This window comes from Cetorhinus maximus, chromosome 17 (assembly GCF_964194155.1).
Source record: "Cetorhinus maximus chromosome 17, sCetMax3.hap1.1, whole genome shotgun sequence".
Taxonomy (NCBI): domain Eukaryota; kingdom Metazoa; phylum Chordata; class Chondrichthyes; order Lamniformes; family Cetorhinidae; genus Cetorhinus; species Cetorhinus maximus.
This window is the reverse complement of record NC_135895.1, coordinates 6,499,591-6,521,052: the sequence shown is the minus strand read 5'-3', so window position 1 is coordinate 6,521,052 and position 21,462 is coordinate 6,499,591. Positions and strand designations below refer to the sequence as shown.

The 21,462-nt window shown below is 43.9% G+C and overlaps 1 protein-coding gene across 1 annotated transcript in view; it reads left to right on the top strand.

Moving 5' to 3' along the window:
- The window catches only part of LOC144692815 (vitellogenin-like), a 126,429-nt gene that overhangs the window by 47,061 nt on the left and 57,906 nt on the right, over positions 1–21,462 (top strand). Inside the window, exons 6-13 of the mRNA XM_078561891.1 lie at positions 1,440–1,588; positions 2,181–2,331; positions 5,404–5,558; positions 11,060–11,225; positions 11,906–12,031; positions 12,120–12,338; positions 15,057–15,274; positions 15,379–15,476. Coding sequence (XP_078418017.1) covers positions 1,440–1,588; positions 2,181–2,331; positions 5,404–5,558; positions 11,060–11,225; positions 11,906–12,031; positions 12,120–12,338; positions 15,057–15,274; positions 15,379–15,476 — 1,282 coding nt within the window. The remainder of the gene's footprint in view (positions 1–1,439; positions 1,589–2,180; positions 2,332–5,403; positions 5,559–11,059; positions 11,226–11,905; positions 12,032–12,119; positions 12,339–15,056; positions 15,275–15,378; positions 15,477–21,462) is intronic.

Below are 21,462 nucleotides of genomic sequence, written 5' to 3'. Positions count from 1 at the left end.
GCTTCCGATTGGTTACAGCCAGGAAATTATGCCCAAAATTTGTTCAATATGGTGCTGGTTAAGTTGGGCTTCAAGCTTTCGTTAAAATTAATTTTCAAAATCTGAAAAAACTTGCATGAACTAGCAAAACTGGGCATCATAATAAAGTATAAGTATTTCTTCTTTCTCTTTATAAAGTACTCCTTAATGCATCTGGGAGTCGTAATCTGATGCAGTTTTATTCATACACTTGAAAACGGGCTTATCTCCAACAATGAGCATTTTCAATAAGGATGTCCTATCCTTCACCTATGAGTGACTTGATTTAAAATCACTGAAACTACTTTAGGAAATACTGTAACAAACCATTTAGTAGTTTCCCAAGCATGCAATAGTCAGTTTGTTAGTAAATGGAATACCTTTTGATATGACGTGCCAACCAGGGTCAGCACACTTAACAACGTGAGCATGGTTTGAAGAGGCTTTCAAACCAGTACAATTGGTAGAATCTCAGAATTTCAACATGAGGGTACGGCCAGTTTGTGGGCGGTGCCTGATTTGTACAAACTGAATTTGAACTAAGTGGAAAAGATTGCAGTAAACACAAGTGCAGGTGCATTTTGTGTGTAACTCACTTACGTTTAAAATCATCCAATCTTTAGTCCTGGTTCAGCCAATACTACCCAGACTGCACTGATGTTACTGATGTAAATGAGTGGAAAATCGATCCCATGACCATTATATATCCTGACATATTTCTGTAGTGAAAACAACGCTGTTTCATCTCTAGGGTATGTTGAAGCAGTTAAACATCTGACCTTCTTTTCTGCCTCAGCCCATCTGCAGCTGAAACCCTTATCCATGCATTCGTTACCTCTAGATCTGACTATTCCAATGCCCCCCCTGGCTGGCCTCCCATATTATATCCTCCATAAACTTGAGGTCATTCAGAATTCTACCATCTTGTTCTAAGTCACACTAGGTCCTGTTCACCCCTCACTCCTGTAATCACTGATCTATGTTTGGTCCCAGACAGGCAATGCCTTGATTTTAAAATTCACATCCTTGTCTTCAAATCCCTCCATTGCCTCAACCCTCCCTATCTTTTTAATCTCCTCGAACCCCCAGAACCCTCCGAGATATCTGCGCTCCTTTAATTCTAGCCTCTTAAGCATCCCTGGTTTCAATCGCTCCACCAATGCTGGATGTGCATCAGCTGCCAAGGACCCAAGTTCTGGAATTCCCTTACTAAATCTCTCTGCCTCCCTACCTTGCTTTCCTCCTTTAAGACTCTCCTTCAACCTACTGACCAGGCTTTTAGCACCTGTCCTAATATCTCTTTATGTGAAACACCTCGGATCATTTTATTACACTAAAGTTGCTATATAAATACAAATTGTTGCTGAAGCTATTAATAGAGGTGCACAGAATGGTAACATGATATTATTTCCTACCTTCAGAGAAGCAGGAATATACGTGCATCTGCTACTTTCACCCATGTCCTGAAACCTACAGCAATTGGGGCAATCCTTCAGGAAGCCAGGGTTCGGGAAGTGCATCAGTTTACCCCATTCCATGAAGGTGAGGGAACCGCTATATTGGAAGCAAGGTTAGTCTTTGGATATGGCCCCATTAACCCGTTTGCTCTCATTCCTTCACTTCAGACAGTGGTGCAGTGATAATGTCACTGGACTAGTAACCAAGAGACCCAGCCTAATGCTCTGGGTTCATGGTTTCAATTCCCACCATAGCAGTTGGTGGAATTTGAATTCAATTAATAAAACACCTGAAATAAGCAAAGGTGATAGTGACAACAATCATCGATTGTTGTAAAAGCCCATCTGGTTCATGCAGGTCTGGCCTCCATGTGACTCCAGACCCACAGCAATGTGGTTGACTCTTAACTGCCCCTCTGAAATAGCCCAGCAAGCCACTCAGTTCAAGGGCAATTAAGGATGGGCAGCAAATGCTGGCCTTGCCAGTGAAACCCACATCCCATGAAAGAATAAAGTATTCTTCCTCCTGTTTTGAAATTCAATCAGAATATAAGGTGTACTCAAAACTCAGAATGGTTTCTGCTAAAAGCTTTGCGGTATTTCCCACTTCTGAAAATCTAATCCTGATGTTTCCCCCCTGTATAATGTTGTTTGAATTTCACCTCTTGCCACATTGCCTATAACTTCCCTTCATTTGATTTACAGGCAGCACCTCACCCTTGTTAATATCAAGGCTGCAGTAATGCGTGAGCTGCATGTTAAGTTTGTGGACCGAGGAACATTGAAATATCACTTTGACGAGAATGTACTTCGCAAGCCTATGAAATTAATGAAAGCCCAGAGTGTGGAAAAAGTGGTAAATGTCACCAGAGATATTATTTGTGTCTTACTCCATCTGGGGAAGCTATGAAAACCACGGTTTTCAGCTGTCTGGGCACAGAGCTGCCTCAGGGAGCTGAAGATCTTAGAAAATGAAAAAATAAAGAATTTAAAAATGTTAATAACATGTCCCCTCATGTGATTCTGTCACATGATCAGGGACAGGTTAGAAATTGTTTCGAAACGTTTTTATATTTCTTTTAGTCACTGAATGAAACCTCATCCCGCCCGTGGATGAGGTTTTGCAAAACATCCAAAGGCCGCTTGGCCTTTTTGCCTGCCCGCCGACCATAAGGTTGGATGGGCAGTGAAAGGTTTAATTTAATTAGAACTTGAATGGCCTTAATAGGCCTGTTAATTGTGGGCGGGCACACTGCCGACTCCCATGCGCATCCACCCACTGAAATATCACGCATCATTTTACGCTCGTTCGGGTCGGGTACGCGCCTGCCCTACGAGCGCGATATTCTGTCCCACAGGAACATCTGAATCAGGAGCAGAAGTAGCTCATACAACCCCTCGAGCCTGCTCTCCCATTCCAGAAAATCATGAAGGAGTTTCCTGATCAACTCCATTTTCCCCATATACTTTGATTCCTTTAGCACTCAAAAACCTATCAATCTCAGTCTTGAATGTACTGAATGACTAAGCATCCACAGCCCTCTGGGGTAGAGAATCCCAAAGGTTCGCTACCCTCTGAGTGAAGATTTTTTTCTTCTTAGCTCAGTCCTAAATTTCTCCCCCCGCTCCCTTATTCTAAGACAACGGGCAGGACTTTCTGGCCCTGTCAGCAGCGGGCATCATCACGGGCAGGATGGGAAAATTTGGAAATTTGACTTTTGGCTGCTCTCCGAATTTTCCTGTCCTGCCTGTGATGCTGCCCACTGCTGGTGGGACTAGAAAATCCAGGCCTATGATTGTTAGTTGCAGGCTCTCCAGGCAGGGAACACATCTTAGCAATTAGCTTGCCAAAGAATTTCACCTCTCACTCTGCAGGGAAAATAGGCCTATTCTACTCAATCTCGCCTCGTCGGACAACCCCCTTAACCCTGAAGTCAATCACATGAATCTCATTGCACCCTGTCTAAGGCAAGCATCTCCTTCCTTAGGTTTGGGAGATCAAAAGTTGTACACAGTATTCCAGGTATGGTCTCACCAGCACCCTATATAATTGCAGCAAGACTTCCTTACCTTTACTCCAACCTGCACCCCCGCCCAACCCCCGCATCCCCCTTGTAACATACCACTTACCTTCTTAATTGTTTGCTAATACTGGCATATTAACTTTCTGTGATCCATTTACAGGATCACCCAATCCCTCTGAATACCGACATTTACTTTTTAAAAATATCTACCTTTCCGTTCTCCCTAACAAAGTGGAAAACCACCACCTGGAAGTTCCCCTCCAAGCCACTCACCATCCTGACTTGGAAATATATCGCCGTTCCTTCACTGTCGCTGGGTCAAAATCCTGAAACTCCCTCCCTAACAGCACTGTGGGTGTACCTACACCACACGGACTGCAGCGGTTCAAGGAGGCAGCTCACCACCACCTTCTCAAGGGCAACTAGGGATGGGCAATAAATACTGGCTGAGCCACACCCCATTAATTAATTTTTAAAAAATAATTTCACACTTCCCCACATTATGCTCCATCTGCCACCTTCTTATCTAATCACTTAAGCAGTCTGTTTGCAGTGTCATGAAACAAACATATTTTTTCATTATATTATTCTGGTTTGTTGTAAAGTAGGTATATGGGTGTGAGTGTAGATGGTTCTGTCTGTGTGATTTACTTGAATTAGAGTCAGATAGGCTGCAAGTTTGAAATTATCAAAAGGAGTTAGGGGGTAAAAGGCATTTGAAATGCTAATGAGTAAACATGGATGAGGGCTTAGTGCTTAAGGTATGAAGGAAATTTGCATTTTTAGAATACGTGAAAGAGTTGTTTAGGTTTCAAAGGGATGATAGGGTGTTTACAACTAACAAGATAAGCAAGGCCAAGCAGTGCGTTTATTTTTCCCAAAGGTATTGACCACATTGGCAACATGAAAGGTTTTTATATTATGGGAAAAGTAAATTTCCAAAGACATATAGAACAACGGAACTTACAGATTGAAGAGGGAGAAACATGTATAAAGAGAATGGAAGATTATGTTGTGGGGCCATGTAAGACCTAAAACGATTGTGTAAAACAGCCTTGGGGAAGCCTACAGCCACTTTTACAGAAGTTTGCGGTGCACTGAAACCAAAGGTGGAAGAAAGCCCTTGGAATTCCACTGTCAAGTGGGTGCTGTGGTAAACTTGCTGGCTTGCTATTAAAATTTAAAATCGATTTTGGACTGTTGCCTTAAAGGGATGTATAGTTGGGATTCAAGTTAATTAGGAATTTTAGGATTTGTTATAATATTAAGCAACTGCATTATGTATGCGTTTGAAATTTTTTTTTGCTAATAAATGTTTTCATTTAGTTTTTAAAATCTCTAAAGGTGTTAGTGGACTCATACTTTTGAATTCAGTGCACAAATCTTCTCGTAATAAATACAAATTGCAAAACTGTTGTGATAGTGTGGCCGAGTTTTCCTTGTGGATTTGTTCCGCCTGGCACACATCACCTGCCACGTCATAACAGCAGTTTAACAGCTTGTGACATATGAAAGAGGCTGACGTGTGCCCTGATAAAAGTCTTTAAAATTATGAAGTGAGTTGATAGGGCAGATATAGAGATGCTTCCACATGTGTGGAAACCAATGTTTGGCAATATTATTGTAAGGCAGTCCCTCATAATGCCAAAGGGGAATTTAGTACCAACTAAGGGAATAATGGGAATGTGAAATTCACTTCCCCATGGAACAGCTGAGATTAATAGCATAGATGCATTCAAGGTGAAGCAAGGTGAGAAAGAAAGGGATAGAAGAATATGCTGATGGGATGGGATAAAGAAATGGTTGGTGGAGGCTTGTGTGGAGCATAAACCAGTTGGACTAAATGGCCTGTTTCTGTGTTGCAAAATCCCAAGTAATTCTCTGTAACTTTCCGATTTTTGTAGATTCTAGAAACCCTGAAAAACTTGGAACTGCACAACCAGGAGAAAGTCAATTCTGACACACCCGCTAAATTTCTGCAGCTTGTGCAACTTCTTCGTTCCACAGCAGAAGGAACCATTGCGTCCGCGTGGCAAAGTTCCCACAGCAACCAGTTCCGGTAAATAACTAACTCTGACATCGCTAATTGACTGCTTCACACAGAGAATGGGAATATTTATTGAACAGCATGTTGTTCTTCCCTTCAATAAAATCCTGGCCGATCTGTATCTTAACTCCATTTACCCACCTTGATTCCTAATAATAAAAGCAAAACACTGCGGACGCTGTTTTGTTTTGATTCCTAATAGTATTGGTTTAACAAAAATGCATCAGAGGTTTAAATTTTCAACTGACCACTTTTTTTTGTGGTGGTGTGGGAGAGTTACAGATTTCCATTGCCCAATTGTGTGAAGTATTCTTCCTTACCGCCCCTCAATGACTAGCTCCAGTTTTCGGTTCCCCCAGCTGTGGAAGTATCTATTTTATCAAAGCATACAAACTCACAAATTAGGGGCAGGAGTAAGGCCATTTGACCTCTCGAGCCTGCTCCGCCATCCAATAAGATCATCAAGGGGGAACATCCTCTCAGCATCCACTCTACTCCAAGTCCCCTCACGATCTTATATGTCTCAATAAGATCACCTCTCATTCTTCCAAACTCCAGTGGATAGGGGCCCAGTCTGTTCAACCTTTCTTCATAAGATAAAATACCAGCCTTTAATCATTTTTAATATCTCAATTTGTTCAGCCTTTAATCTTCTACAGTCGGGGGAATACCAGCCTAATCTACGTAACCAATCCAATCCAATCCTTTTGGCCTTGGTGTCATTCCAGCGAATCTGAGCTGCAGCCCTTCCAAAGCCAATTTATCATTCCTGTGGTACTCAGACAGAACACAGCGCTTGAAATGGTGCCTAGCTCCATGGGACTGTGACAAGCACAGGAAGATAATTGCCAATGGAGAGAAAATGAATTATTTTTCGCTTGCTTAAGCAAGGAGCCCAACACAGACACAGTGAAGCCAAGCAGCCACCTCGTGTTCCAGAGGTGGCTATGGTTCCAGCAGTATGGTGGGATCCTTGCTTGTACAGGTGGAGATGTTGCATCAGGTTAGAGGGAACTTTACTGAATTGAATTGAGAAAATACTTCCCTGGATTTACTGTTTTGTCAACATGACCATCCCTCCCTTTGATCACTGCAACCTTTTCAGCAACTTCAAATGGCCTAATGCCTACTGAGTGAGTTGAACAAATGACTGCTAATTTATGAATATAGGAACAGGAGGAGGCCATTCAACCCCAACATCCTACAGCTATAGCTACAACACTGGCATCTACCCGGCAATGTGAAAAACTGCCCAGGTATATCCCATCTACAAAAACTGGAAAAGCCCAATGCGGCCAATTAGCGCCCCATCAGTCTACTATCGATCATCAGTAAAGTGATGGAAAGTGTCATCGACAGTGCCACCAAGTGGCACTTACTCAGCAATAACCTGATCACTGACGCTCAGTTTGGGTTCTGCCAGGGCCACTCAGCCCCTGACCTCATTGGAGTCTTGGACAAACATGGACAAAAGAGCTGAACTCCAGAGGTGGGGTGAGAGTGACTGCTATTGACGTCAAGGCAGCATTTAATCGAGTGTGGCATCAAGGAGCCCTAACAAAACTGGAGTCAATGGGAATCGGAGGGAAAATGCTCCACTGGTTCGAGTCAGACATAGCACAAAGGAAGACAGTTGTGTTTTTTTATTCATTCATGGGATGTAGGTGTCACCGGCTTAGCCAACATTCATTGCCCATCCCTAATTACCCTGGAGAAGGTGGTGGTGAGCTGCCTTTTTGAGCCACTGCAGTCCAAGTGGTGTAGGTGCACCCACAGTGCTGTTAGCGAGGGATCTCCAGGATTTTAACCCAGCGACAGTGAAGGAACAGTGATATATTTTCAAGTCTGAATGGTGGGTGACTTGGAGGGGAACTTCAGGGTGGTGGTGTTCCCATGTGTCTGCTGCCCTTGTCCTTCTGGATGGTAATGGTTGTGGGTTTGGAAGGTGCTGTCTAAGGAGCCTTGGTGAATTCCTGCAGTGCATCTTGTAGATGGTACACACTGCTGACACTGTGTGTCGGTGGTGGAGGGAGTGGATGTTTGTGGAAAGGATGTCAATCAAGCGGGCTGCTTTGTCCTGGATGGTGTCAAGCTTGTTGAGTGTTGTTGGAGCTGCATTCATCCAGGCAAGTGGAGAGTATTCCATCTCACTCCTGACTTGTGCCTTGTAGATGATGGACAGGCTTTGGGAAGTTAGGAGGTGAGTTACTCGCCGCAGGATTCCTAGCATTTGACCTGCTCTTGTAGCCACAGTATTTATATGGCTAGTTCAGTTCAGTTTCTGGTCAATGGTAACCCCCAGGATGTTGATTGTGGTGGAATTGACCAGGTCTAGCTGCATTTATGCATGGACTGCTTCAGTATCTGTGGAGTTGCGAATGGTGCTGAATATTGAATGATCATCAGCAAACACCCTCACTTGTGACGTTATGATGGAAGGAAGGTCATTGTTGAAGCAGCTGAAGATTGTTAGACACTTCCCTGAGGAACTCTTGCAGTGATGTCCTGGAACTGAGATGATTGAGCTCCAACAACCACAACCATCTTCCTTTGTGCTCGGTATAATTCCAAGTTTGCTAGGGCTCCTTGATGCCACATTCGGTCAAATGCAGCCTTGATGTCAAGGGCAGTCACTCTCACCTCACCTCTGGAGTTCAGCTCTATTTTGCTTGAACCAAGGCTGTAATGAGGTTAGGAGTTGAATGACCCTGGCAGGACCTAAACTGAGTGTCAGTGAGCAGGTTATTGCTAAGCAAGTGCTGCTTGATAGCACTGTGGATGATCCCTTCCATCACTTTGCTGAAGATCAAGAGTAGACTGACGTGGTGGTAATTGGCTGGGTTGGATTTGTCCTACTTTTGTGTGCAGGACACACCTGGGCAATTTTCCACATTGCCGGGTAGATGCCAGTGCTGTAGCTTGGCTAGGGGTGTGGCAAGTTCTGGAGAAAAAGTCTTCGATATTACCGGAATATTGTCAGGGGCCATAGCCTTTGCAGTATCCAGTGCCTTCAGACATTTCTTGATATCATGTGGAGTAAATCGAATTGGCTGAAGACAGGCATCTGTGATGCTGGGGACCTCTGGAGGAGGCCGAGATGGATCATCCACTCGGCACTTTTGGCTGAAGATTGTAGCGAATGCTTCAGTCTTATCCTTTGCACTTAAGTGCTGGGCTCCTCCATCATTGAGGATGGGGATATTTGTGCAGCCTCCTCCTCCAGTGAGTTGTTTAATTGTCCACCACCATTCACAACTTCATGTGGCAGGATCTCAGAGCTTAGATCTGATCCATTGGTTGTGAAATCACTTAGCTCTGTCTATCGCTTGCTACTTATGCTGTTTGGCATGCAAGTAGTTCTGTGTTATAGCTTGACCAGGTTGACACCTCATTTTTAAGTGTGTCTGGTGCTGCTCCTGGCATGTCCTCCTGCACTCTTTATTGAACCAGGTTTGACCCCCTGGTTTGGTAATAGTAGAGTCGGGGTCATGCCAGGCCATGAGGTTACAGATTGTGGTTGAGTACAATTCTGCTGCTGCAGGCGGCCCACAGCACCACATGGTTGTCCAAGCTTGAGTTGCTAGATCTGTTCGAAATCTATCTCATTTCTAACGTTGGTGGTCAATCATCTCAACTCCAGGACATCACTGCAGGAGTTCCTCAGGGTAATGTCTTAGGCTCAACCATCTTCAGCTGCTTTATCAATGATCTTCCTCCCATCATAAGGTGAGAAGTGGGGATGTTCACTGATGATTGCACAATGTTCAACACCATTCGTGAATCCTCAGGTACTGAAGCAGCCCATGCCCAGGTCCAGGCAAGACCTGGACAATATTCAGGCTTGGGTTAATAAGTGGCAAGTAACTTTCACGCCAGGCAATGACCATCTCCAACAAGAGAGAAACCAACCATTTTCCCTCGACATTCAATGCAATTGCCATCGCTGAATTCCCCCACTATCAATATCCTGGGGGCTACCATTGACCAGCAACTGAACTAGGCTAGGCATATAAATACTGTGGCTACAAGAGCTGGTGGGAATTCTGTGGAGAGTAACTGATCTCCTGACTCCCCAAAACCTGTCCACCATCTGCAAGGCACAAGTCAGGAGTGTAATGGAATACCGTCCATTTGCCTGGATGAGTGCAGCTCCAACAATGCTCAAGAAGCTGGACATCATCCAGGACAAAGCAGCCTGCTTGTTTGGCACCCCATTCACAAACATTCACTCCCTCCGCCACTGTCGCACAGCGGTAGCAGTGTGTACCATCTACAAAATGCACTGCAGGAACTCACCAAGTCTCCCTCGACAGCACCTTCCAACCCTGCAAACTCTACTGCCTAGAAGAACAAAGACAGCAGATACATGGGAACACCACCACCTGCAAGTTCTCCTCCAAGCCACAAACCATCCTGACTTGGAAATATATCGCTGTTCCTTCACTGTCGCTTGGTCCAAATCCCATAACTCCCTCCCTAACAGCACTGTGGGTGTACCTACACCCCATGGATTGCAGCGGTTCAGGAAAGCGGCTCACCATCACCGTCTCAAGGGAATTTAGGGATGGGTAATAAATGCCCGCGACGTCCACATCACAGAATCACAGAATCACAGAATCACACAGTGCAGAAGAGGCCCTTTGGCCCATCGAGTCTCCACCGACACGTGAGAAACACCTGACCTACCCACCTAATCCTATTTACCAGCGCTTGGCCCATAGCCTTGAATGTTATGAGGTGCCAAGTGCTCATCCAGGTACTTTTTAAAGGATGTGAGGCAACCCGCCTCCACCACTCTCTCAGGCAGCGCATTCCAGACCGTCACCACCCTCTGGGCAAAAAAGCTTTTCCTCACATCCCCCCTAAACCTCCTGCCCCTCACCTTGAACTTATGCCCCCTTGTGACTGGCCCTTCAACTAAGGGGAACAGCTGCTCCCTATCCACCCTGTCCATGCCCCTCATAATCTTGTACACCTCGATCAGGTCACCCCTCAGTCTTCTCTGCTCCAACGAAAACAACCCAAGTCTATCCAACCTCTCTTCATAACTTAAATGTTTCATCCCAGGCAACATCCTGGTGAATCTCCTCTGCACCCCCTCCAGTGCAATCACATCCTTCCTATAATGTGGTGACCAGAACTGCACACAGTACTCCAGCTGTGGCCTCACCAAGGTTCTATACAACTCCAACATGACCTCCCTACTTTTGTAATCTATGCCTCGATTGATAAAGGCAAGTGTCCCATATGCCTTTTTCACCACCCCACTAACATGCCCCTCTGCCTTCAGCGATCTATGGACACACATGTCAAGGTCCCTTTGTTCCTCAGAACTTCCTAGTGCCATGCCGTTCATTGAATACTTCCTTGTTAAATCCCGCGAAAGAATAAAAAAAACCTGTTCCATCATTGAATTAAGATCGTGGCCATTCTGTATATGAATGCGACAAGAGAAATTAAGCCACATATATAAAAGCAAGAAACTGCTCTCTCATTTTGTATTGAATCACTAGGCGCTGGATTTTGTTTGCACTTCCTGCTGTCGGAACACTTGATGCACTGAGATTTCTCAAAACCACGATTCAAAATTTGGACATCACAATGGCTGATGCCACTCAGGCTTTAGGTGTTGCTATGCATCAAATCACAGCCAATCTTCAAAGCCTATCGCTAGTCAAAGTGAGTATGAACACATTTTACTCATAGATACATTGAAAGGTATAGCAGCGAAGGAGGCCATTCAGCCCATCGTGCCTGTGCCTGCTCTTTTAAGGAGCCATCCAATTAGTCCCGCACCCCATTCTCCAATTTTTAAAATATCCATTCACGGGATGTGGGCTTTGCTGGCTGGGCCAGCATTTATTGCCCATCCCTAGTTGCCCTTGAGAAGGTGGTGGTGAGCTGCCTTCTCGAACCATTGCATTCCAGGCCATCCATGTCCCCTTCACGTTCTGTGAAATTCCTGTTAGAAACTTTTATTAAATTTGCTGCCGTTCTTTCAGAAGGTGCATTCCAGGTCCCAACAACTCACTACGTAAAGAATATCACCTCATTTACCCTCTGGTTCCTTTGCCAATTGCCTTAAATCTGTGTCCTCTGGTTACCAGTCCCTCTGCCATTGGGAACAGTTTCTCCTTATTCAATCTATCGAAAGCCTTCATGATTTTAAACAACTCTATGTCACCTCTTAACCTTCTCTGCTTTAAGGAGAAGAATCCCAATTTCTGTGGAGATAATTGAAGTCCCTGGTCCCTGATATCATTCTTGCACCTTTCGAAAAACAGGCAGGGCAGAAAAGGGGTTTCACTGCTCACTTCTGCCCTAAGAGGTACTAGCTAACCTGATTGCTCTCCCTGCAGGAAATACTTGAAATTCTTCCGGTGGAACAGTTCTCTATTCCTCGTCAGGTTGTTCACCTTGGATATGGCTCTATGGTTTTCAGGTATTGTGTCCAGCAGGCGACATGCCCTGATAACCTACTGAAGGTGAGTTGATGTGATGCACTGACCATCAATTACCGAGCTGTGCTGATGTGACTTCTACATGTTCCTCATGGAGGCTCTCTTCTTCCAGCCTCTCCATGACCTGCTCACTTTAGCTACTGCTCAGGGCAATGAGGAGGACATTGCTCTCAGCCTCAAGGCGATCGGCAATGCAGGGCAGCCAGCGAGTACCAAGAGTATCACGAAACTATTACCGGGATTCGGCACAGCGGCTGCCAGTCTCCCACTCAAACTCCAGGTCGATGCTATCATGGCCTTGCGTAACATTGCAAAGAAAGACCCAGAAAAGGTAAAGCAAAAAGTCAAGCTGTTCCATACAACTTAAGAACAAATGATAATGGGGTTAAAGGTGGTGGTGTTCACCTTTTCTCTTATTTTCTGAGTGTGGGATGAATTCACTTGTGTCTTGGCAACTTTTTCATATCAAGTCAAACCTGTATATAAGTTTGAAATTTGTATTTTTTTTTTGTCTTTCTCAATTTTCTAATCCATTTTGTGTTTCATTCCATCCTCCCCCATTCCATTGCATTCCATTGTCCTTTTGACATATTGGAACATATATAAGAACACGGTAAGGCCATTCAGCCTCTTGAGCCTGTTCTGTCATTTAATTAGATTATGGTTGACCTATCCCTCAATGTAATTTATCCTCCTTGTAGCTATGTCCTTTACTAAACAAATACCCATCAGCTACAGTCAGATGCACCAATTGACCCAATATCCCATGATGGGAGCTGGCTGAATTTAAATTTAAACTGAAAGCTCATCTCAGTAATGGTGATCATGAAACTGTCATCAATTATTACACAAGCCCATCTGGCTTGACTAATGTCATTTAGGGAAGGAAATCTGCCATCCTTACCTGGTCTGGCCTACATGTGGCTCCAGACCCACAGCAATGTGGTTGACTCTTAACTGCCCTTAGAAATAGCCTCAGTTCAAGGGCATTTGGGGATAGGCAACAAATGCTGGCTTTGCCAGTGACGCCCACATCCCATGAAAGAATAAATGAAAAAAATCCACTGCCTTTTCGGGGAGATAATTCCATATGTCTGTTAGCCTTTGGAATTCCTTCCCTACATATCTCTGCCTCTCTACCTCACTTTCCTGCATTAAGACGCTCCTTAAAACCTACCTCGTTGACCAAGCTTTTGGTCATCTGCCCTGGTATCTCCTTACGGTGATTCGGTGTCAGAATTTGTTTCATAATCATTCCTGTGAAGTGCCTTGGGACATTTCATTATGTTGAAGGTGCTATATAAATATACATTGTTGCTTTGGCTTTTCCATGAAAAAAATAATTCTTTAATTCCCTGCTAAATGGCCTTGACCTTATTTTTAAGATTATCACTGTTGTTCTTGATTCCCACACCAAGTCATATAGTATTGAATCCTTTTATCGTTTAAACACTTTAATTATATCGCACCTCAGCCTCCTAAATGCAAGAGAATTTGATGCAACCTGTCTTTGCAGCTTAGGCCTTTAAGTCCCCCCTTGAGTCTCTCACTAATAATATTTTATATTGTACATTCTAACTATTTCCTATTGGGCAGTCTGCAGACCATTTAACCCATTAACTCCCGATATGATTGGAGTATTTCCCTCTTGCTCTTTATATTTTTCAACATGCTTAAAATGCTTTCTTATTTTGCAGTCTTCAATTCTGACACTGGGTACTTACGCAACAAGTCTTTACTGTTTGATAAAAACAAAAAGCTAAAAGCTACTGCGGATGCTGGAAATCCAAAACAAAAACAGAATTACCTGGAAAAACTCAGCAGGTCTGGCAGCATCGGTGGAGAAGAAATCAGTTAACGTTTCGGGTCTTCATGACCCTTCGGCAGAACTGATTTGAAACTTTACTGTTTGACTTGTTTTGTATTTCCCGACATTTTGCATTTTATTCCAGACTTCCGGCATTCACAGTTTTTTTTTTGTGTTTATTTTACTTGATAAATATTTTGTTTATTGTTAATTGGCAAACATAATACACTGTTACCTACAGGAGTTTAGCAAGAAAAGAGGTGATCTTATTGAATCATATAAGATCCTGAGGGGAAGTGGCAGGTCACTGTGCTCCTCTCCGCAGATGCTGCCAGACCTGCTGAGTTTTTCCAGGTATTTTTGTTTTTGTTTAAGATCCTGAGGGGACTTGACAGGGTGGAGGCGGAGAGGATGTTTCCTCTTGTGGGGAGACTAGAACTAGGGGATGCAGTTTAAAAATTAGATGGAGATGAGGAGAGTTTTTTTAAGATGGAGATGAGGAGAATTTTTTTCTCTCAGAGGGTTGTTAGCCTGTGGAATTCTCTTCCCCAGAGAGCAGTGGAGGCTGGGTCAGTGAATATACTCAAGAGTTGAGTTGGACAGATTTTTAATAGACGATGGTTGGGATTTTACAGCCTCGTCGTGGCGAGACCTGCCGCAGGAGATTCAGCGGCCCAGCAGGTCTGGACGATCCCAGCGGCGGGTGGGACTGGAAAATCCCGCCCAAGGGGGTCTAGGGTAATGTGGGGAACAGAGGAAAGTTGAGTTGAGACCACGACCAGATCAGCCATGATCTTAAATAGTGGAGCAGATTTGAAGGGCCCAAATGGCCTACTCCTGCCCCTAAGTCCTGTGTTCCTACGTAACCTCTCCAGTCCAGAAATCGATTGTTCAGAAACACCAGCTGTCTGGAATTTTTTTCAGCAGAGCCTAGCATTCTGTCGACATCACTGGGTAAACTTTTAGTACAGTACTTTGGGAGTGGAAACATGGAATGTGGATAAGTAAAACAATTTTTATTACTGCTTTTTCATGTTTAATTGCTTTTTTCCAGACAAGCATTTAAATCTATGGTGTTTATTGGTTCACACATTTGTGCTCAGGCATTCTAATGTCATTCTCTAATCCAGAAAAATCAGTGGGACATCATACAAAATGGGACATAAAATGCCGGCACCATCCACATTCTGCCATGAGAACACTGGCAGTTTAATAGCTATTTCTTTCTTTCTTTTGACACAGGTACAAGCCATCACTATACAGGTGTTCATGAATCGAAGGAATCATCCTGAATTACGAATGTCTGTTTGTGCAATATTCCTGTACACCAAGCCACCTTTGAATTCATTGCTAGTCCTAGCCAGTTCACTGTTAAAAGAGCCCAGTTTGCAAGTGGCGAGCTTTGCTTATTCGCAGTTCAGATCTCTTGCAAGAAGTTCACTCCCTTCTCTCAGTTCCCTGTAAGTGCACAGACTTCCCACCATTGCAAGAATTTGAACTCATTCACAGCTTAATGAACATGATATCTCTATGGCTAAAATGCATCTACTATTCATTTTAACAGGGCGGCTGGCTGTAATATAGCTGCAAAACTCTTGAGTCCCAGATTTAACCGACTTGGCTTGAAGTTCAGCCAGGTTTTTCATCCTGACCTATTCAGCTGTAAGTATGCTGCCAAAAGGCCAAAAGAAAGGTTTCTCTCTCCCACTGAAACCATTACAAGTTTAATGGAACACGCTCTTTAAAGAAAAGCTCTAATAGGAAGAGAAAATAGTCCAAAGAATAGCAGAGAGAATACAGGAGCCCAAAAAGTTCCAAGCAAGGGTCTTGTTACTTCAGATATTTTACCTTCCATATTTAAGATTATGTAAAATGGCAAAGAAGTTACAACGTGGAAACAAGCCATCCCAGCTCAACCAGCCCATGGAAATATTTACCCTCCACACAACCAGTCCATTTTTAAAAACTCATTCACGAGATGTGGGCTTCACTGGCTAGACCAGCATTTATTGCCCATCCCTAATTGCCCTTCAGAAGGTGTTGGTGAGCTGCCTTCTTGAACCGCTGCAGTCCATGTGGTGTAGGTACACCCACAGTGCTGTTAGGGAGGGAGTTCCAGGATTTTGACCCAGCGACAGTGAAGGAACTGCGATATATTTCCAAGTCAGGATGGTGAGTGACTTGGAGGGGAACTTCCAGGTTGTGGTGTCCCCATCTAACTGCTGCCCTTGTCCTTCTAGATAGTAGTGGTTATGGGTTTGGATGGTGCTGTCAAAAGAGCCAGGTGGCTTCCTGCAGTGCATCTTGTAGATGGTACACATTGCTGCTACTGTGCGTCGGTGGTGGAGGGAGTGAATGTTTGTTAATGTGGTGCCAGTCAAGCGGGGCTGCTTTGTCCTGGACGATGTCAAGCTTCTTGAATGTTGTGGGAGGTGCGCTCATCCAGGCAAGTGGAGAGTAGTCCATCACACTCCTGACTTGTGCCTTGTAGATGGTGGACAGGCTTTGGGGAGTCAGGAGGTGAGTTACTTGTTGCAGGATTTCTAGTGACTGACCTGCACTTGTTGCCACAGTATTTATATGGCTAGTCCAGTTCAGTTTTTGGCTAATGGTAACCCCCAGGATGTTGATAGTGGTGGATTCAGTGATGGTAATGCTATTGAACGTCAAGGGGCGATGGTTGGATTCTCTCTTGTTGTAGATGGTCATTGCCTGACACTTGTGTGGCATGAATGTTACTTGCCACTTGTCAGCCCAAGCCTGGATATTGTCCAAGTCTTGCTGCATTTGGACATGGGCTGCTTCAGTGTCTGAGGGGTCACAAATGGTGCTGAACATTGTGCAATCATCAGTGAACATCCCCACTTCTGACTTTATGATGGAAGGAAGGTCATTGATGAAGCAGCTGAAGATGGTTGGGCCGAGGACATTACTCTGAGGAACTCCTGCAGTGATGTCCTGGAGCTGAGATAACTGGCCTCCAACAACCACAACCATCTTACTTTGTGCTTGGTATGACTCCAATCAGTGGGGAGTTTTTCCCCTGATTTCCATTGACTCCAGTATTGCTAGGGCTCCTTGATCCCACACTCGGTCAAATATGGCCTTGATGTCAAGGGCAGTCACTCTCACCTCACCTCTGGAGTTCAGCAATTTTGTCCATGTTTGAACCAAGGCTGTAATGAGGTCAGAAGCTGAGAGGCAACATTTACATGACATGACAACATTTACCCTCCAAACAAATAGTTCTACTCACATTTAACTCCCCCTTTTGTTTCCAAGTTCCTTTGAACCCTTTCCCTTCCTTCACCTCTCCAATCTCATTTTAATGTTGGTGTGGATCCTGCCTCACTCACTATGACTGGAGGTGAATTCCACGGCCTCATCATTAGAGTCATAGAGTTATAGTCATAGAGGTCTACAGCGGAAAAAGGCCTTTTAGCCCATCGAGTCTGCGTTGGTCAAACAAGTACCCAAATATTCTAATCTCATTTTCCAGCACTAGGCCCATACCCTTGTATGCCATGGTATCGCAAATACACATCCAAATACTTCTTAAAGGTTATGAGGGTTTCTGCCTCTACCACCCTTTCAGGCAGAGAGTTCCAGATTCCCACTACCCTCTGGATGAAAAAATTCTTCCTCACATCCCCTCTAAACCTTCTGCCCCTTACCTTAAATCTATGCCCCCTGGTTATAGATACCCCCACCAAGAAGAAAAGTTCCTTCCTGTCTACCCTATCTATGCCCCTCATAATTTTATGCACCTCAATCATGTCCCCCTTCAATCTCCTCTGCTCCAGGGAAAATAACCCCAGTCTATCCAATCTCTCCTCATAACTAAAACTCTCCAGCCCAGGCAACATCCTGGTAAATCTCCTCTGCACTCTCTCTAGTGCAATCACATCCTTCCTATAATGCAGATTCCAGAACTGCACGCAATACTCTACCTGTGGCCTAACCAGCGCTTTAGAGTTACAGGATAACCTCCCTGCTCTTATATTCTATGCCTCGGCTAATAAAGGCAAGTATCCCATATATCTTCTTAACCACCTTATCCACCTGTCCCGCTACCTTAAGGGACTGGTGGACATGTACACCAAGGTCCCTCTGATCCTCAGTACTTCCCAGGGTCCTACCATTCATCGTGTATTCCCGTGCCTTGTTTGTCCTGCCCAAGTGCATCACCTCACACTTATCTGGATTAAATTCCATTTGCCACTGATCAGCCCATCTAACCAGCCCATCTATATCCTCCTGTAATCTACGGCTATCCTTCTCACTATTTACCACCCCACCAGTTTTTGAGTCATCCGCGAACATACTGATGAACCCTCCTACATTCAAGTCTAAATCATTTATATATATCATAAATAGCAAGGGACCCAACACCGATCCCTGTGGAACCCCAGTGGACACAGGCATCCAGTCACAAAACACCCCTCGACCAACACCCTCTGCTTCCTGCCTCTCAGCCAATTCTGGATCCAATTTGCCAAATTGCCTTGGATCCCATGGGCTCTTACCTTCGTTATCAATCTCCCACGAGGGACTTTATCGAAAGCCTTGCTGAAGTCCAAGTATACAACGTCAAATGCATTGCCCTCATCTACACACCTGGTCACCTCTTCAAAAAATTCAATCAAATTGGCCAGACATGACCTCCTCTTAACAAAACCATGCTGACTGTCCTTGATTAATCCCTGCCTATCCAAGAGTAGATTAACTTTGTCCCTCAGAATAGCTTCCAATAGTTTCCCCACCACTGAGGTTAGACTGACTGGCCTGTAGTTCCCTGGTTCATCCCTTCCTCCCTTCTTGAATAACAGTACCACATTGGCTGTCCTCCAGTCCTCTGGCACCTCTCCTGTGGCCAGAGAGGTATTGAAAATTATTGCTAGCGCCCCTGCTATCTCCTCCTTTGCCTCACTCATCAGCCTGGGATACATTTCATCCGGGCCTGGAGATTTATCTACTTTTAAGCCTGCCAGACCACTTAGAACCTCCTCCCTTTCTATGCTAATTTCTTTAATTATATCTTAGTCCTTCTGCCTGATTTCCATACCCACGTCATCCCTCTCACTTGTGTAAAGTTGCTTCATCTGCCTGGTGTTCTAAATCTCTTCCATTAAATCTCTCACCATCACTCTTGACCCTTTGACTAATGGATACAGTCTGCCACGACCTACCCTGGCCCATCCTTTCATTACCAATAAGACTTCTTTCTTTATGCAGGGGGTTGTTGTGATCTGGAATGAGCTGAACAAAAAAGCAGTAAAAACTGGGAAATATGAATACTGGTCTGAACTGTTTTGTCCTATTGGGGGGGTCTGAAATGGCGGTGGAAGCAGATTCAACAATAACTCAAAAGGGAATTGGATAAATACTTGAAGGGGAAAAGTCTGCAGGACAATGAAACCATTTGAATAGCTCTTTCAAAGTGCTAGCACAGATACGATGGGCCAAGTGTCCTCTTTCTTTGCTGTATCATTTTATGATTTATACTCATATTGCTATCATAGATGAGTCTTACTTACTTCCATAGGTAAGATTGAACTATTATCTCAATAGTACCTTATGTTCAGAGGTTTTAAGAGCATGACCTAGAAAATGAACAGAGAATCCTTTACTTTAGATTTATCCCACAAATCTATGTGATTCTTCTTTAACACTGACGGTTTGACATTCAAAAAGAATGTTTTAAACGCTGAGACAAATGTATTAATGCATTAAATCAACAAGTGACTAATAGCAACAATCTTATATAAACAGAGAAGGAATAATAGCCCAACTCCTTCTACATGAAATCATTTCCAACATCTTTACTAGGATAGATGATCAAATGTCTTTCTACTTTTCTGGAAGAATTTGGTTAACTTTTCCCGTCAGTGATTCTGTATGAAAAATTCTACTTTGTAGTTTCCAGATAAAACTCAAAGATTTCTGAGTCACACAGAGCTAATAAATGCACTTTTGCCGTTCACTGGATATTGAAGAACTGACTCCCAGATTCAAAAGGAGCTGTGGAGTGAGTCCAATATCCCCATCAATCATACATGTTTAGTGCCTGAATGGCATAGCTAAGCTCTTCCATCAAGCAATTTTAGTCATAGCCAGTTGGCAATCTCGTCACAGTATCACTCAGGCAATCTTCTTTAAATTCCATAAATATCGTGACTGAATCAATGTCATGGTGAAAATGGACAAAAAGCGTCATTTTAACTGCAAGTTGGATCTGAGCTGTGCATCCATCTGTCTCTTTTCGGCACTGTCTGACTTGCTGCACATTTTCATCATTCTAACTGCAGTTTAAACCACATCATCAATCTTCAGCCACCCTGAGTATAAAAGTCTATCAATGCTTGACACAGAAAGTTGATCTAAATTCTAAAGGTCGAGGTAACAGAGACCCTGGCTTTGGTGGATAGATCATTGCAACTATTGATTCTGTTTTTTTTTTATTTGCTCATGGGGTGGGGACATCACTGGCTAGGCCAGCATTTACTGCCCATCCTTAATTGCCCTTGAGAACTGAGTGACTTACTGGGCCATTTCAGAGGGCATTTAAGAGTCAACCACATTGCTGTGGCTCTGGGGTTACATGTAGGCCAGACCAGGTAAGGACAGCATTAGTGAATCAGATGGGTTTTTATGACAATTGACAATGGTTTTTATTGAATTCAAATTTCACCATCTGCCGTAATGGGATTTGCACCCGGGTCCCCAGAGCACTACCCTGGTTCTCTGGATTACTAGCCCAGTGACAATATCACCACACCACTACCAACTCCCCCAGAGGCACTTGCAGTGAAGAATTAAAATGAACTGTTGGGATTATATAACTGGGGATGTGAGTTAGAAGTTTAAGGAGATAATGGTTGAAGGTGTATCTGGTCTCAGTGAGGAGATAATGAGTTGTCTTATGTTTCCATATTGTGGAAGATGCAGAATTTGTAGGGGGCACCAGAGGGCAGATGCTGAATGTTGACCTTGGAATGATGAGTTATTGGAAAGGATTGTCCACCTTCAGACATATATCTTTCTCGAGAGAATAAGTAGGGACAAAGTAGAGGTCTCCAAGATTTTCATGTGGACAAGTGGGATCCAGGAAAATTCTTGTACCATTTGCAGGATTAATCGACACATTCTCAAATTAAGGGTGTCGAAAGTAAAAAGGGAACTTGGCTCATTTTGTTTTTTAGTATGGGGTTAACAGAGCTATGAAATAGATTACCAGTAGAGGTCCTGGAATAGAAAACCATGACAGGTATTGATAAAGAAATTGGTTGAATTCCAGCTGGGATAGAGGATGCAGCGTTAGTAGTTCCAGAGATATGGTAAGGACGTTGATGTTTTGGAATGGTAGGATAGATGGATCAATGGCCTTTCTCTGCTCAAAACATTACAATGTCACAAATTTTAAAATTGTCACCCTTGTTTTAAAATCCCTCTATAGTCTCATCCCTCCCTATTTCTCTTCTCTAGCCCCACACCCTCTGGGTAGCTGCTGCCCTGCAATTCCGGCAGCCATGCTGTCAGCTGTGAGGCGCTAAACTCTAGAATTCCCTCACTGAACCTCTCTCTCCTCCTTTAACTCAATGCTTAAAACCTACCACTGTGGCTTGGTGCCAAATATTGCCTGATTATG